The 18,027-nt window shown below is 43.5% G+C and overlaps 2 protein-coding genes across 2 annotated transcripts; both read left to right on the plus strand.

Annotated features, from left to right (window-relative positions):
• The first annotated feature begins 2,515 nt into the window (after positions 1-2,515).
• LOC135413516 (C-C motif chemokine 5-like) lies at positions 2,516-3,520 on the plus strand. The gene is made up of 3 exons (XM_064653344.1): positions 2,516-2,719; positions 2,957-3,065; positions 3,235-3,520. The coding sequence occupies exons 1-3, from the start codon at positions 2,611-2,613 to the stop codon at positions 3,326-3,328; spliced, it is 312 nt and encodes a 103-aa protein (XP_064509414.1). The 5' UTR covers positions 2,516-2,610; the 3' UTR covers positions 3,329-3,520.
• A 2,333-nt stretch (positions 3,521-5,853) lies between these two features.
• LRPAP1 (LDL receptor related protein associated protein 1) lies at positions 5,854-15,555 on the plus strand. Its single transcript, XM_064653343.1, has 8 exons — positions 5,854-6,067; positions 9,242-9,386; positions 9,711-9,835; positions 10,603-10,723; positions 11,427-11,585; positions 12,109-12,191; positions 14,316-14,492; positions 14,804-15,555. The coding sequence occupies exons 1-8, from the start codon at positions 5,888-5,890 to the stop codon at positions 14,867-14,869; spliced, it is 1,056 nt and encodes a 351-aa protein (XP_064509413.1). The 5' UTR covers positions 5,854-5,887; the 3' UTR covers positions 14,870-15,555.
• The last annotated feature ends 2,472 nt before the right edge of the window (positions 15,556-18,027 follow it).

The following is an 18,027-nucleotide window of genomic DNA, read 5'->3' on the forward strand; positions in this document are numbered from 1 at the left end:
GCCCCATCCAACCTGGCCTTGAACACTTCCAGGGACGGGTCATCTACAACTTCTTTGGGCAACCTGTATCAGTGCCTCAACATCCTCACAGTAAAAAAAAATTCTTTCTAACATGTAATCTAAACCTCCCCTCTTTCAGTTTAAAGCCATTCCTCCTTGTCCTGTCACTGTATGCCCTTGTCAAAAGTCCCTCTCCAGCTCTCTCACAGGCCCCCGTTAGGTCCTGGAAGGTGATAGAAGGTCTCTCCAGAGCTTTCTCTTCTCCAGGATAAACAACTGCAACTCTCAGCCTGTCTTCATAGCAGAGGTGCTCCAACCCTTGGATCATCTTTGTGGCCTCCTCTGGACTCAGTTCAACAGTTCTACATCCTTCTTATGTTGGGGACCCCAGACATGGACATAGTATTCCATGTGCGAGTTTTTAATCCTCCTTGGTCTGTAAAACAGAGAAGTTGTTCTGCAAGAGCACCTCAGGGTTTGGGGGAAGTCTCTTTCTTTTGCAGGTCTTTGACCTTGCAAGTTTTCATTCTTCCACACTGATCGCCCTCCCTTCTGTGTGTGCCATCAGGAGAGTTTCTCTGTGCATCCTCAGGGGAGTTTCTGGCTGTTTGGCTGCAGGCAGTGTGTCCACCGCAGACTGCGCTTGGAGCCAGCTTTCTAACTCCTTCTCAGCCTCCCTGATGGTATGTAGCCTTCTCACTGCCTCCTGCAGCTCAGCCACCTGCTGGTGCAGGTCCTCCACCTGGGCACACCTTCACATCATCTGTGGGCAGGTCTGTCCGTGCCCTGGGAAAAGTGTCTTGGCACTTCCTGCAACTGAGGTCTGCACTGCAGTCTCTCCTCTCAGCAGCTCCATTTGGGTGCAGGCATCAGCCACCACCGGGGTAGATAGTGCAGGCCCCCCAGTCAGAGCTGCAGCCTTTGCTCTCATACAACTGTCCACCATTCTGCTCTGGAGTTCAGGTAGAATAAGTGCCCTCAACCTGTGCAGGAGGTCACAGAACATGCTCAGTTGCTGGGTTATGTGGACTTCAAGTCTCTCCACTCAGCCAGTGGAATGCCCCATCTTCCAAGAGGTGCCCTTTTGCTCCCCAGGGCTGCCTTTTGTGGCAGTGGGGGTGGCTGCCATGATTCCTGGTGCCCTTCTAGTGCTACTTTGATATCAATCCTACAGCAGCAGGAAGGAAGTGTTTCCCAGGCTGACATTCTTGTTAGTCCCTTGCATGCTGCATTTCAGACACCTCCTCAGTATAAGACGTGTCCAGTACAAGAGTAGGGCAGCATTGGGTTACCCCTCTGTGCCAGCTGCACATAGGTGCTACTTGTGTTAATTTCAAAAGATTGTTCTTTTATATCCAGAAGACTTGCTTTGTCGTTTCTGTGTTAGTTTTTATTTTTTCATTCTGCTCTATTTGTAAGATTCCTTTCTCACTTAATGGTTCATTTTCATATCTAAAAGATAGCAGATGTAGATTGCTGACCTCTGTAAGGTCAAGAATGAGAATTCAGGTTACCTGAAACAACTTATATACTCTCATAGATCCAGCAGGAAAAGGCCAAATAAAAAGAGGTTAATTCCCAATTCCAGAAGGTAATTCCCAAATGCCCCCACCAGTCCACATTCAGAAAGCAATTCACAAAACTTGCTACTTCCTCCCTCAGGGGGAAAAGCCCCCTGGTTAGGGAGCTTTGTGGCTCTGCTTGGCTCTTGGCCAGTGGGATCACTGCAGCAGTAGGGTTGGTGTCACAGGCTCTGGACTATCCCTGTCAAGCACCCAAATGGAATCTGAAAGTCACAGCCCCATGGCCTGTGCTTACCCTTCTGTGGTCTCCTTGACTTCTCCAGCACAGCAAAACTGGGCATAACTTTCCTAGTATGATGCACTCATTTTCTCTCCTTGAAACTCAGGGGGAACAGAAGGAGGGGAGCAGCAGCAGTGCCTGAGTATCGTGAGAGGATAACTCTGCAGCCACCCAGCTCCAGCCCCACTTGTGTTCCCTCGGCCCCTGTAGCACTATAAAGTCCACCACTAAACCATGTCCCTAAGCATAACATTTACATATCTTTTAAATGTCTCCAGGGATAGTGACTCCACTACTTTCCTGGACAGGCTGTTCCAGTGCTTGACAACCCTTTCAGAGAAGAAATTTTTCATAATGTGCCCTGGCTCAACTTGAAGCCATTTCCTCTCCTTCAGTCACTTGTTACTTGGGAGACCAACCTGCACCTCACTTTAGCCTCCTTTCGAGTAGTTGCAGAGAGCAATAAGGTCTCCCCGCTGCCTCCTCCTCTCCAGCCAAAACAAACCCAGCTCCCTCAGCCACTCCCCCTAAGACTTGTTCTCTCGAATCTGAAAGTTGCAGACCTGTGGCCAGCACTTCTTCTTCTGTGGTTTCTTTGCCTTCTCCAGCTCAGCAAAACTGGATGATCCTTACATAATTTTCCTAGAATGATATACTCATTTTCTTTCCTTGAAACCCTGCACCCACCCAGTGGCAGGGGTACAAAAGGAGATCAGCAGCAGTAGGGGCCAGGCATCGTGCAGAGGAGAGCTCTGCAGCCACCCCAGCTCCAGCCTCACTTGTGGTTCCCTCAGCACTCCCAGCACCATGAAGGTCCTTGCAGCTGCCATGGCTCTTCTGCTCCTTGTGGCCATCTGTTCCCCGGCTGAGGCTGCTCCTGGAGATTCCAGCATTGGCACACCATCCCAGCCGCAAGGTATGCTCTCCTTCTCTGGGAAAGAGCCCCATCCCTATTGATGGGACCCCTGTGTCCATGGGGAAGGCTGGGAGCAGATGGTCATCACCAGTGCAGGGACTCAGTCTCAGAGGTGGAGGCTTCCAGGGGGTGTCCCCAGAGGATACAGCACAGCTGACAGCGAATCCCCTGGGAGCCACAGGCAGAGCCTCTGCCACAGAGTGGGGTCTCACTGGGCCTGCCTCTGTACCCTCACAGACATCATCCCCACCTCTTGCTGCTTCAGCTACTTCTCACGCCCCATTCCACGCAGAATGATCGCCTCTGCCCACAGGACCAGCAACACCTGCCCACAACCAGCCGTGATGTGAGTACCCAGCATTGCCAGGGCTTGGGGGCAACAGCCAGGGCAGCACCCCAAGGATGTCCAAGGGTGTAGGGGAGGGACAGGAACACCCATGGTGCTACCAGCAGAACCCAATACAGGCACCCTGCTGCCCTGGCTGAGCACCTCAACACTGCTTTATCCCCGACAGTGTGGTCACCAGGAACGGGAGGATGATCTGCGCAGACCCTGAGACACGCTGGGTGCAGCCATATCTGAAGGACTTAGAGATAGGGGAGTCCTGACTCTTCCCCACTGCTGCCCCAGTGCAATGAACTCGACCCCCAGCACCAGACACACAAGAATGCTTGAGCTGCATTGTTCTTCAATAGGAAAATTTATTACAGTTGACATACATTCGCAAACTAAATTTTGCTTGCTAGAGTGAAAATACAAAAGCTATTAACATGCCTAAATAAAGTGTTTGGCTTGTCAGACCCTTTGGGTGTCTCTGAAGTCCCTGTTGGAGCCCTGACAAGACAGAAGGGACCCACTTGCCCTCCCCACTCCGTGGTTTCACTGCTCCCCCTGTGGAGAGTGGCCCCATGACAGCTCCCACAGTACTTCTCCCTCTCCAGCCCAGACTCAGCTCCTGCCCTCCAGCATGACCCAGACATACCTGTGGGGTGACAATACCATCTCACCCATTTTTTGGGACCCTCTCCACACAGCACATGTGGAGCCCAGTAACAATCCTCCTGGGCCAGGCAGCCCTGCTGGGCATCTACCACCAGTTCAGTGACATATTTGCCCCAAACACTGGAGGATCAGGACAGTCTTTGCACCAACATCCCCACTCCTAGACATTGCCCTCAGGCCCTGACACCACCTCTATCCTCACCCCATTGCCCAGCTCTGGGGAAGGGAGTGGGACATCTCTGCAGCTGACACCAGCTCTGCCCCAGGGCCACTCTCTGCCCTGCACCACTTCTGCTTGGACCAGGACACACAGAACAATACCAAACAGTCACTTGACGCAGATGTAAGGGCATTGGAGAATGAGATCCAACAAGCCGACATAAGCAAATTAATAGTGCTGCAGCCCTCCTCTATTTCTAAAAAATTCCCCAGCGTAGCTCAAAAACTCAGGCAAAAAAATGCATAAAGCTGTGCACAAGTACACTCAAAACAAGAAGAAGGGTGGGAACCTGTGTGAGTTGATATAGCATGGAAGTTGAATTTATTTGCAGAGAGCCTGAAAACTCAATCAATACTTCAAACGGCAGACAAGACAAAAACACCTATTCCAAAGTGATTAAAAAATATATATATTCATTGTAATAATAAGAATAAAACAAGCTCTAAATCCTAAAAATTATGTGTAGAGCTCTGCAAGATTTGGGCAAGGCTCATTGGTTTCTTTCCCCACCACTGGTTTGCTGTACTTCAGTGTGTACTTCAATGCTCATTTCAATTGCTCTTCAATGCAACATATATTGCAATGCCTTTACCCACTTGTGCCATTTAGTCTTACAGCTTCTAGATTAGTGACACTGAGAATCTCTGACTTGGGAAAACGTGGAAGAGAAAAGAGACTTTTATATTGCTTACAAGGTAAAAATGAGAGTCCAGTAAAAATCTTCCCTGGAGCATTGTTTTCAGAAATCTCATTATACTTTAGGCAATCTATTTGTCCTCATAGAACTGATTTATAATTCATGAAGGCTTGGTGTTGACAGTACTACAGAGCTACTCTTTAATTTGATCACGGTCACACATGAGATCTGAGGTGAATTTGTGAAGTAACCTTTTGCTTCCACTGCCAGTTAGTCTCAAGAAAGTAACTACATTGCTAAATAAGCTCAACATAAAATTGTCAAACCATGCTGAAAAACCTGTACTACACAAGCTTTGAAGTGTGCAGAAGAGGATTCATCAAGAAGACAAGACAAGGAACTTCCCTCATCGCCTTCCTGTCAGAAACATCCATGGAGTTTGCTGTATATCTCCTGCACTTCTTGCATAGCAGCATTATATTTTAGTGCATTTTCTTAAAACTGGGGAGGATATATACCTACCCTGGATTAAATATTGGGCATTTTCACAGCACCATGGGGTTTTTTTGTCTAAATAAAGGTTGACTTAATCCTGTCCAAAGGTTTCCTGTTGCCCACTGCAGCTCTTGGCTGGCTCCTTGAGGAGGGAGCACTGCGGTGGGAGGCTGGCACAATGCAGGACAGGCTTCTGCCCAAGACCTGCACTCTGAGCACTGACCACCGAACTCAGAGCCATTCCCACAGTCCGCCCTTCGATAACAACCCAATCTACTTGTTAATGCGTTTCTCACAATCCTTCTCCCCACACCATCATCCCTCTCTGCAGTCCCGGCCGGAGATGTCCTCCACTGCCACCTCCAAGGGGGAAGAGTCCTTCTTCCCCTCCTACGGTGCACAGGGGGATTCATCCCCGTTCTTGCCTTCCACCCTCCCTGAGCTGCCTTTTCTTTTTCTGTGTACTCTTGAACATTATGCTGATATCTGGAAACTTTGTTTAATCAAAATCAGTGGCGTTCAAACACACCCGTGTCCGCTTTTCCTCGCACAGCTGACAGCAACACCTCGCTGCGGGACGCGCAGAGCGCAGGAGAGCGTTCGCTGCAGTCGCTACAGGCTGGAGGGGAAGAAACACACAGAAACTGCTACACTCAGCACATTTGCTGATGCAAGCGCTCAGGAGAATGACACGGAGTGCTCCATTTTCGACCTAAACTGGACTCCCAACCAGTTTTCCAGCACCGACATCCCCTCCCTGGCCGAGGTGGGCGCGGAGCATCTCGGGACTTGTAGTTCCCGCTACGGCGCGACATGGCGGCTCACCGGGCTCTGGCGGCTCTCGCCGCTGCGCTGCTCCTTGCTGCCGCCGGCCAGGCCAGCAAGTACTCCCGGGAGGCCAATGAGGGGCTGGCGGCCGCCGGCGGCAAGCGGCGGGAGGCCGGAGAGTTCCGGGTGGTGAGGCTGAACCAGATCTGGGAGAAGGCGCAGCGGGTGAGTGCCGCGGCGCGGGGCGATGGCGGCGCCCGGAGGGGGAGCGGGGTCGGGCCAGGCCACTTTGGACACTCATTCCCCGTCAGCCGCCTCAGGAGATGGAGTATGGGGAGCTGTGTTTGAGGAGAGATCGAGGCTGTTCGGTGCTGGGCCGCCGGGCTGCGGTGCCTTTTGTTGTGTTCTCGGTCATGGCTGTCCCCGGCCGGCAGCGCAGGGACCCGCTCCGTGGGGGCTGTCCCGGCGGCGGGGAACAGCCGTGCTGTGCAAAGTGTGCTCTCGGCAGATGAGATACGTATCTGTACCCTCCGAAGTGTTGATCTTCCCGTGTTTAAATCTTGCAGTTAAACCACATGGCCAGGAAGTTGGAAGAGGGAGGGAAGTGCCTCTGGGGCCATGGAGGATCTGAGACTGGCTCCAGTGCTGGTCGAATGCTTCAGCCCTGTCGTTCAGGGCTGTGATGCTCTCATCTGGCTGAAGGCCTTAGTTCCCATTCTGCACAGGACAGGATCTCACTGAGAGAGGAAGAAACCCTCCACCCTGCTGGTTGTGTCACCCTCATTCACACCAAGTCATGTAGACACATGCAGGGGCAACAACAAATGGCTATCACCAGTCTCAGATGAGAGCCTTAATTTTGACAGTGATAGTTGAGTTTCTCTCATTTTGAGCTACAAAACAATATTTAATTAAAGTGAAAATACAGTAAAAATATTTAATCACAGTGGAAGTATTTGCTTAGAAATAAGCAGAACAGCTCCAACAGGAGAAGAGCACACTGTACATATCCCCTGATTATTGTGGACCTTGGAAATTAGGCTCATGACTGGCAAAGATTCAGTTCTTTCAGGCAAAGAAATATAGTTAATATTAATTCTGGATCTTCTGTATCCTGAATAGACATTCCTCAGCTCCTCCAGAGCTACTGAATTAGAGGTAGGGCATCCCTGGGTTTAGTCAAAAACTAGAACCCTGCCATAATGTTGCTTCCCAATGTGCCAAAAGAAGGTATCAAAAATATTCCTTACCAAAATGGGAGAAGGATTCAATGGGACATAAGGCAATGTATATTAATGGAACTCCAGCTGTGAACTGAGCTGAAGAAGAAACAACATGGAGACTAGAAATAATCTATACTAGTATTGTCAGTTTCCTCTTACCATTCCAGTTACAACCTTTTTTAATTTTCATACCTGGATCTTCTGCACTTAAAATTTAAGATGCTTTACGTCATCTATGGTAAGATACTAAACTATAAAATTAACTCTGTCAATAAAGAACTAAGGTTTAGTAAATTCTGCGTGAGCCAGATTTTAGAGATGCAACACCTACTTGAAGTAAATTTGCCACCTTCTAAATTTCACCTTTGAGTACAACTGACACACAGTCTGTGTTTTATAAATCAGTTTTTCAGTATGTCTGGGCAATATATGAAATAAGAGGAAAACTATGTGTGTTACACCTGCATTGAAATATTTGCATATGCCAATGCTGAACTCTCTTTCCTTTGTTTTGGTAGTGGTAGAGATAGTACTGAAAACAGGGAACTTCTCTGTTGTGACATAAAAGATAGATGCTGCAATTCAGCATTGCAACACACAGCAGGACAAGCAGTCCTTAGGAAAGCCCCAAAATGTTACTTAGTGGGACCAGGAACTGGCAAGCCAGAATTCCTTCTTGTTTCCCTGAGAGTGGGAGGGGGGGTTTGATCTTTCTCTAGCATCTCTTTTCATAGGTATACGCTTAATATAAAAAGACTTCTGCTTAGTCAGACCCTAATTCTACAGTTGTTTGAACCGGTGGCAAATACTCTGTAGGTTTCATGTGTGTGATTTGGTCTTTAACAATCCACTATGGCGTGGCTGTTGCCATTGGTGCTGGTCCAGCATCACTTGTTAAGGGGATTCCTGGCCATCCCAAAGCAGCACTGGGTTCCAGCATCTGGGTGATGTTACACCTAAAAAATTTGTAGTAAAGAACCCCTTCCTCTGAGAAGCAACGGTGTAGGTAATGATGTTGCAGGTAGTGATTGTAGCCAGGCAAACAGCAAATGACTTAATTGTCGTAATGTCTGACAAATTTCCAGCAGTCATTTCCAGAATTGCCAGGTACCTAACTTGGATGTTAATGTCCAGGCAGCATTAGGAATGAAGAGTAAGGAATGAATGTAAGGAACTTGTTGCTTTGTTATTTAATCATTAAACTTACCCTTGCACCTCTCCTTCTAGTTAGTTATCCCAGCATATAGATGGAAGTAAAGTCCACTAACACCTTATTCCAGATGTTAGTAAAGTGACGAGGATTCTTACCCACTGACATTTTTCACCTGGTGTTTTTTAGGGTCCTGCGTGAGATGACTGTGAAGGAAGCAGTTCTTGAGCTGAATACTTTAAATTAACTTATGTATTCACTCTGTGTTACATGAATGAGACAGGCAAGGGGCTTCCAACAGGTTTCAAAGGATTTATAACGATTAAAAGGACAGTTACTTGAGCTTTGGACTAAATTGTAATGAGAATCAGAAAAATATTACGGGAATTGGGAGAATTTTAATAGAATCTTTCTCTTTTTTTCCCCTTAAAGAGCAGTGGACTAATGTAGTTCCTTAGTTTTTATTAAGAGTGTCCAAAATCTGGAAGTTCAGAAGTTCAGGTTCAGCTTACAGCAGTGCGGCTTAGCCAGCTGCAGAGTAGTCATGGTCTCTGTTCCTGTTTTCTCTGTAGTTCACAAAACTTCAGGCTGACCTGGCATTCATTTTAACTTTAATTTTTTTTATTTTCCTATCTTTAGCCTCAATGTTTTATCTTTTTGTTCTGTTATGCCAGACAGAAATACCTCTAGGTTTTGTATGTTTTAATGCACATAAACCATGTTAAGAAGTGATCTGAGAATTTTTTTCATTTTGAATCATAGTAAAAATTGCTGATGAAGTGTCTTTGACCTGCAAGGCCATTGTCAGTGACCTGGTAGTCTGAAAAACTGTACTAACCAGTGAAGTTTACCAACTCACTGTAACTATATGTTTGGAAGGTGGTCCACAAGAAAGCACACATGGTGACAATGGCACCTTGTTTGAGAAAAATTGCAGTGCTACAATATCTATCCTGGCTTCTGAGGTAACTGCAGCAAGAGGTGACTGCATGTAACTGAATACAAACCTTTCTCTGTTCTTGTTAGCTCCATCTTTCTGCTGTGAAACTGGCAGAGTTGCATAGTGATCTAAAAATACAAGAAAAGGATGAGCTAAGCTGGAAAAAACTGAAGGCTGAAGGGCTAGATGAAGATGGAGAGAAAGAAGCCAAACTCAGACGCAACTTAAATGGTAAGAAAGAAGAAGTTTAAGCATTGAATCAGACACATGCCCAGTTAGACATTTGTGTTTGTGTTCAAACCATGTCTGTCTGGACACTGAGCACACACAAGCTCTTTGGAGGTCAGAAGGGAGCTGCAGCAGGCTAGCAGATTCCTTTGCTCCTGATATTTTCGGAAGAGGTCATTAAACCTGGGAACTCTGTGTCTTAAACTGTTAGGTTTTCCTCCGTGAGCTGCAAAATCCAGCTCTACAAGTCAAGGATGTAGCCAATCTCTCATCTTTCGTACATCCATAGTTGGTTCTCATGTTTGTGTATCTTCTATTTCTTTGCAGTCATTATGACTAAATACGGAATGAATGGAAAGAAGGACTCTCAGCTCGTTGATACCAACTATATTAAAGATGGTACAGAAAGTGACACACTAGATGATCCAAGACTGGAAAAGTTATGGAGCAAGGTGAGTACGGTTTCCAGGAACTGGAGTATTGGAAATCAGTGTTTCTTCATTGAACTGTTGGATGTATCTTCTGAGAGCCCCCAAACTTGGAAGTGATAAGCTTTACTACTGTTCTGTTAAGTACTGGCCAAGCTTCTGTGCTCTGTAGCTCACATCTTCGTGCCCTGAGGGTATCCCACCTGCATCCAGATCATCCAGGTGTGGCAGGTTGTCTTTGCAAAATAAAACATCCACATTGGTCTGCACGAAGGAAGGAGCCTGGGTCCACTGAGCTCAAATGGAGAATTTCAGTCAAATTTCATTGAACTCGTGATTTCCCTGAGTGTGACTATCACACTGTGTATTAGTATATCTATGGTGTTTTTCACAGTTTTCTTATTGTTGTTTATCAGCTTTTTTAAAAAAATGCATTTAAAATAGAACCATTTCATAGGCTGCTTACAAGTGAAATATATGCGGGGAGGGGTTTTAAATAAGAACTTTCCCAGTCTAGTATTCAAGTGGAAGTTTCTAGGATATGCATTCATGCTTAAAAAGGGTGGCTTTAGAAGTCTGAAGAAAACTTCTTTTTGACATGATTAAAGCCACCTTATCCATCAGTGTCTAAATCCTGACCTCATACTAATATTAAGAGAATTAAAAGATCTAAGGAAAAGCTGCACTTAATAATTTTCTAAATGTGGTGGGAAGTGGAAGGACGTTTTGGCATGTGAGTGCACTTAAAAGCACTTGGCCTGGAAAATATAATCAGCTCACGTTTCTTTCAGGCCAAAACCTCTGGGAAGTTCTCTGATGAGGAGTTGAATAAGCTTTGGCGAGAATTTAAGCATCACAAAGAAAAGATTCATGAATACAATATTCTGTTGGAGACCGTGAGCAGAACAGAAGGTACCTGAACATTTCTCTGATGTTTCGAGATCAGTACAACTCTCTTCTCTGCCTATTGCTTCTATCATTTCCAAACTTCTTTGAAACTCCTGACATTTCTGTCAGAACTGCTTGCAGGTGCTGACATTTTCAAATACTTACTGGGTTTAGTTCTGCATTAGCTTCCAAAAATCTTGCCAGCTAATGAAAATGTTGCCATTTTAGTTTTCCAATTCTGCCTGCATTTCAAGCAGCTAAGATACCATCAGATTAACAATGATGGCCATAGTAGTTAACTGGAAATTGTGCAGCAAGCTGCTGCAAAATGTGGTTTTAAAGTCTGCAGAACATGCATGGTTTATCTCACAGGCTGGGATATACTCCTCCACCAAGAGGATATACTGAAATATCTTAGGCACCGATCCTGAGGTGTATTAGGGCATCAAGGATCTGAATCCAGCTTGCTGTAGTAATTGAAAATTCTGAGAGCTGAGGAATTCTAAAGCTGATAATTTGATGTTTGCATTGTATAGTCCAAGCTGGAAGCTGCTGAAAGTCATTTCACTGTCAGATATTCTGGTTGGTCGAGGAAAGAAGGCAAAGGACTCATCAACCATCCCCATGCCATTTCCTTAGCATCTTTTATTCACCTTTGATTTGGTGGATTTCTATTGACCTATAAAGATTTGGCCTACAATCAGTAATTCTCGTTCTTCTTCAACAGATATCCACAAAAATGTTATCAATCCATCTGAAGAGAACCTGGTGAAAGAGGAAATCTTGCACAACAAGCACAGAGAACTCAAAGAGAAGTTAAGAAGCATCAATCAGGGGTTTGAGCGTTTGCGTAAAGTCAGTCATCAAGGATATGACACAACCAGTGGTATGATACAGTGGGGTTTGTGCTTATTTGGGATTAATTTCATTTTAAAAAAATAAAAATCATTGGGCAAGTAATAAGGTAGCTACAGTATCACAGTAATAGTGTACCACAGTGGGCTGAAGAGATACAGCCAGACTGTTCTATGTGGAACCCAACACTAGAAGCCTAATGAAAGGATAGGAGCAATGTGTTGAGATGGTAGTTCTGTCTTCCACGCCTACATGAGTAGGGATATTACACTTTCAGCCCCTAGAGGGCAAGCAAAACAACATGCAGAGCAAACAATGCTGTTATTCAGTTCCTCTGGGGATTTTTTTGCTTTTGAAAAACTACTTGCTACAGCGGTACTGTAGTTTTATCCAGTACTTGTATCTTTTCCCTTTTCATCTAAATAGATCTATTAGTAATGCAGTGTTTAATGTCTCTGTGTGTATGTATATGAGAAAGCATGCTCATACTTCCTAGAAGTTGGGCATGAAAGCATTGTGTCCAGATTTTCATTTAGTGGTATGTGTTTGTTTAGAATTTGAAGAACCGAGGGTGATTGATTTGTGGGACATGGCCAAATCAGCCAATTTCACTGAGAAAGAACTTGAGTCTTTTCGGGTAAGTAGAATTCCAATGAGATCTCTTATGCAAAGATATTTTCCCACGTAAAGAAATACTCGATGTTACTCTGATTGCAGCCACTTCTGTATTACCCTCCAGCCATCATAAAAAAAAGTAATGCTTCTTTGTTAATACTATATAAACACGTATGTAACTAGTCATATGCATGGTTCTGTTACAATCAGCAAAATGAAAATTCTGAATCCTGTCAGAACAAGTGTCACATATTTCAAGTCTTTGAAAGATTGAACCCTGCTTTTTTGTTTCCAACACACCAGATTTACCTCTCTTACCCAGTGTCTTAATTACTTCTTTGGGAAGCAGTGCAGCCTATATAACCAGCAATTTGCCTCTCATGCCCACCTCTTGCACTGTTAACCTCCTGTTGGAGCTATGTTGAACTAACCCAAAACTCCTGTGACTGCTCTTCAAGGAAATATAATAGAAATTAATTCCTATGTGCTTCATATTGGTTTTATTCAATTCAAGTTGCAATGAGAAAATGTTTGATTATCTTTGCATCTGACTCTTCGTGTTTATCAGAATGGATTTTGATTGATAGCCTGAAGAAGTAACTCTCTTTAGGGCTTCTTCATGGAGCTGCATGTACAAAAGATGTTGTCTTACCAGCCAGGCTGGGGACACTTTGAGCTTCTTTTCCAGATAAGGTAATGAGAGAGTTTTAACTGCCTGGGACCAGGTTTGAAATCTATCTCTCTGAGATATTAAAGATCTATATTTATTTATTTTAACTCACGTACAGCCCAATTCTCTTACAAAGCAAACATTTTAGTTACACTGATTTCAGTGGCCCTGCTTCTAAGAGTGTCAGAGGAAAGGTGCTGAAGTCTGCAACAAGGCTTCTACTCAGTGGGACATTTTGGTCAGGGCTGTACAATTGCATGAGAGGTAAATTTGACCTTCCTATCTGCCACAGTGAAAAAGAAAAAACCAATTCCATAAGCAAGAACACATATCTGCTTATTAATTCTACTGTTTTAGTAGAAATCTTTCATGCAGACCCTCATCACCAGGTCAAACCTGTATTGTTACCGTGATTGTTGGGACATCCTAACAAAAGTAAGATGGGAAGAATCAGTAAAACATCTGCAGCTAAAATGATTTATCAGACCATGAAACCTCAAACTGAGGTCCTGAATGCAGTATGTAAAACAGACTGGAATGTTCTACAGCGAAAAGAAACTATTTTCTTGTCAGAAATATTGAAGACAAAACCTCCTTCCTTTGAAAACTAAAAAAAGAACTATGAAGATGATGGATTTTAATCTTTTTTTTAATTGTCTTGAAATGAGAGAAATTTTACCAGCCACCAGGACTGAAACACACCAACGAACAAAATGAAGCGGGCTCTGTCTAAGCAGGATTTTACTGCAGGGTTTGGTTGGGTATCTCTGGATGTAATGCATAGACCTGCTGCCATAAGTGGCATAACAGTTTGAACTGTTCATATCCGCTTCACAGAGGAGGTATCCTAAGACACAGAGAAACTGAATCTTTTGCCTTGAATTAGCAAAGCAAGAACGTGCTTTGGTGCGTAGAGACCTTACTCACTCCCCCTTATCAGGCTATCTGAGGACTGTCTCTGATACATCACTGAACACCACAGGCTGGCCACTCTCTTTGGGGCAATTTAAGACTTACTTTTTGTTTGTTAACTAATTCATCCTATTTCAGATTCGTCATAGCAGAGTGTAAATCCAGAAAACATTTAAGTCTGAGCAGAAAATAACAGATCCAGGACCTGATTTTGAAAAGAGTCTTCTTTTAAAAATTGTGTGTCTCCCTCCCCTTTCCCCAGTCCACTGTTCTTATGCAAAATTTTTTATTTGGTGTTCACTGCTTTCATCTCCCAGCACCTCACAGCCATCCACAGTCTCCTTTTAAGGACTCCGCAGTGGGTCATTTTCAGCATCTGCTTTCAAAATCAGGTGTCTGGGTGGTGATGATAATGGATTGTCCAGACCTTGTTAAGAAGCAGGGAATTGAAAAAGCTTTCTGTGCTTCACTTAGTAAAATATCCTTAGGAGTGTCTTGACAGGAAAAGAGAAAGGAAGCCTTGAAAAGAAAATCCTGTGAAGCTGTTTGTATTTGTTGTCATAGGAGGAGCTGAAACATTTTGAAGCAAAAATTGAAAAACACCATCACTATCAGAAACAATTAGAGATTTCACACCAAAAACTGAAGCATGTAGAGGGAACTGGAGATAAGGAGCATCTGAACAGAAACAAAGAGAAATATGCCATGCTGGAAGAAAAGACAAAAGAACTAGGATATAAGGTCTGTATAAATCCAGTGTGCATACATGTTGAAAGCTTAACTCAGCACTAGAGGGTAAGTAGATTGTCCAGTGCTGATTTTGCATGCAAGTTGAATGACTTCCAGAGGAGGAGTTCAAGGCACTTCTGTTCTCATGTTTAGTAAAGGATACACATAATTGTTTTTTATGGACCTAATTCTAAAAGGCCTGAAATCTCCGTATTCTCTACTCTCCCCATTGTCACATATACTAATAACATCTAATATATTAATTATATTGATAATTTCTTGTCTTACTGAAATTTTTGTCATGTGTTTGGTTTTCCTGATAGGTAAAGAAGCACTTGCAAGACTTATCCAGCAGAATCTCTCAAGGTCTTCAACACAATGAATTATAAAAATTCGTTCTACTTCATGGGATCAATCTATTAAGACAAAACAGATAATGTGATTTTTTGAACAGGGCTTACTAAGGAATCCTTCTGAAATAGTAAGGATTGAACAGATTTGTCCTGTAAGAAAATGTATTTTTTTGTCTCCTTAATTGCCAGTTTTGTATTTGCACTACAAAATTAAATGATTAGATTATATATTTAAGTTGCACATCTTGGATCATATAAATATCACATATGAATCAAGTAGCAGCCTTTGAAATAATCAGTCATGTCAAAAGTAAAAATATGTGAACTCTCAAAAGATTCCTGCTAGTAAAAAAATACTAATCTTACAGTCAGGTAAGATATTCTTATCAGTGAAAGCAAACACTGAGGTACAGGCAGTTAGAACAGAGACCAGAAAAGTCTTTATTTCAATGCTTGTCCTATTACATTTCCTACTTAAGGTAACAAAAATACTTCTACTGACTTTGAGCAATGGCTCTGACTTTGAGCAGTGGCTCAGAGCTGCACTGTGTATGAGTCTTTCATGTGAGAGAGGGAGGAGGAGTAAGGAGGGAACAAGTACTGAGGTCAATTCACACAGTTTACTTATTGACTAACACATCTGAAGTTACTGAATATTTGTGTACAATTATCTTGTTCATGGTTGCTTGGTTTTGTTACACTTAGTCATTAAAAAAATCAAAGATACTGATGTGGCTTTTTTTCTTTTCCTTCCCTTTCATATAGCAAGGAGTAACCAGACCTGAGTTTTGAGCATGCTGCTTATTCCTGTAATGTTCATTCACACAGTAGTTTTGAAGAGAGGAGGAGTGGCTTTGTACCACAAGAATGTGTTTCTATGTTCTGAATAGGCAGGAGGCTCCCTAAAGCAGCTTCTCTCTGAGCACATATTCCAGTGCAATATCCAGTAAAGGTTATTATCGCTTTCCCTTTCAAGACCAGATTTTTCTGGTCAGAACTTTGGCAAACATCAGATATCTGGGTTGAAATTGTCTTTATTTCAAATGACACTTTTCAGGAACAAGGCTAAGGCAAAGGTCCAGCGTAGGTAATCTATTACAGCTGCTTGGTTTAGGAGCTCTGTGACTTGCAGATTGCAGTGCTGCCATGTGCTACATGAGGAAGCTGAACCTTGCTCTCCCTACCTGTTCCATGAGAAATAGTGAAGAGATCCATTCAGTCAGAATAAGCCACTCATCCTGGGTCCATCGTGGGATAAAAGTAGCATGATTCTGTACATAAAGACTAATATTATGATGGAGATCTGAACCAAAACTGTGGTAGCAGTCTTACTTTGAGATTCCGAATCTCTTTCTTTGAAGCAGTAAGCTTTTTTTTTACTTTTTTAATTTTATGTAAGCTAAGCATTATTTATATTTCAGAGACTCATTGTCCATCTTGATAGCAGGCTACTATTAATATTATCAGTCTCCTTAGAGATGGCTCAGTTCACGTAGTTTATGGTATACATCACCTTCGGTTGGTAAGCTAAAAAAAAGTAAACCCAAAAATGGCTACAAGCTATTTATGAGAAAACTGGTTTGTTTGTTTTTCTAGATGCTACACACTATTTCTTCCCCAAACTATCACTTGAAGGGCTGCTCAGCTTCTATATCAGAGCAGTAGCTGTATTATCTTACAGGTTGTCGTCATCATTATTTTTTTCAATTTTTAAAGGAATGCAGAACACTTTGTATTCTGTACTATGTTAGAAAGTGCAGACTTCACTATGTCCTTCGGTTTTCCCTTGGGCAGAGTAAGAATTAAATCTATGTACCCCAAATCAGTTTGGTGGCTGTAGCTTGGATGTGGAGAGGTCCCCAGCACTTGTTCTTGGGTGAAGAACTTGCACACATGCACTAAATACATCAGCAGAGGAGAGGAGCTAAGCAAAGCCACTCCTGCTTAGCAATCCTAACTGGGTTCTGTGGGAGTGGAAGAGCTTTTCCTGAGCATGTTCAGACACTGCTGCTGAGGGAGATATGCTGCATTTGGGAAAGCAACGTGAGTGTCTCAGCCTACACTACAGGCAGGCAGAGCAGGTGTGTGCTCCACACAGGAGGGCAGAGCAGAAAGCTGGATTTCATCTTTAGCATGTACCTGAAATAGAATATGCTTACTGAGGAATTTCTGAAGAAGTTCAGAGCAGCACAAGGTGCTGTATTCATGGAACAAATAACCAGGGTCTGATGAGTTACTGAACAAGTGCAGAGCTGCTTCAGCACAGGATTTAAAGAGCAGCGATGGCTGAACCAGGCAGTGGTGGGTGTACCTTGTCTTTACCCACCACACCATAACAGTAATTGGGCTCAAAGGCCAGGAAAGCTCCAGCAGAGAGAATGTTTGGCAAGCACGGTGAAGTACAAGAGGCTGACAAAATATTTACATGTCTCAGTAATTTAAAATTGGGAACGAGTCACAGATCAGCAGCAGCAAAGGTTGGAGGCTGGGGTCAGCACAGTCACCTCACTTTAGCTATTGAACATAGCTGTTAATGAGTCATCAGCCCTAAAGATTGTTCACACAAACCTAGAGGAAAAAAAAAAATAAAAAGGCTTTTGCTGCCCCTGCATCCAACTTCCCCCTGAAATAGTCTGTGGCTGAGGTAGAGTCTACAACAGCCTAGGGAAGACATGAGGAATAGTCTCCATTCCTGTCAAGACTCCTTGGGGCTTTCCCTGATTTTGAGATTTGGGGGCAGAGTAGTGTACAGGCTAGTGAGGTGTAAAGTCTGATTTCACTCTAGTTTCTATAGCCTGCACCTCACACACAACAACGTATGTACAAGTCAGTTAATTATTTCAGTTTTTAAGCCTCCAAAGAGAATTCATATGGCCAAATTAACAAGAGTGGGTAGTGTTTGAGACATTAAAGATTAAAAAGTAACTTGAGTCACCACTGTTGTGTTTCTGTAAATAGCAACAAAAATTCAAAGCAAAGAAAAATGGTATGAATGAAATACACATTCAGTCCTGTACCCCATGAGAGGTGAAAATGGAGTTCATAGGTGAGACTGCACAGAAGAGGCATCTGAAAAGGAAAGAACTAGCAGCTTTTAAACAGTGGTTGAACCTTATCTTCCTTAGTAGGTATTTTATCTGATCCTTTTGCAATTATTTAAATTACCAAATTTTTCAAACCACTCTGAGAAACAA

This window comes from Pseudopipra pipra, chromosome 4 (genome assembly GCF_036250125.1).
Source record: "Pseudopipra pipra isolate bDixPip1 chromosome 4, bDixPip1.hap1, whole genome shotgun sequence".
Taxonomy (NCBI): domain Eukaryota; kingdom Metazoa; phylum Chordata; class Aves; order Passeriformes; family Pipridae; genus Pseudopipra; species Pseudopipra pipra.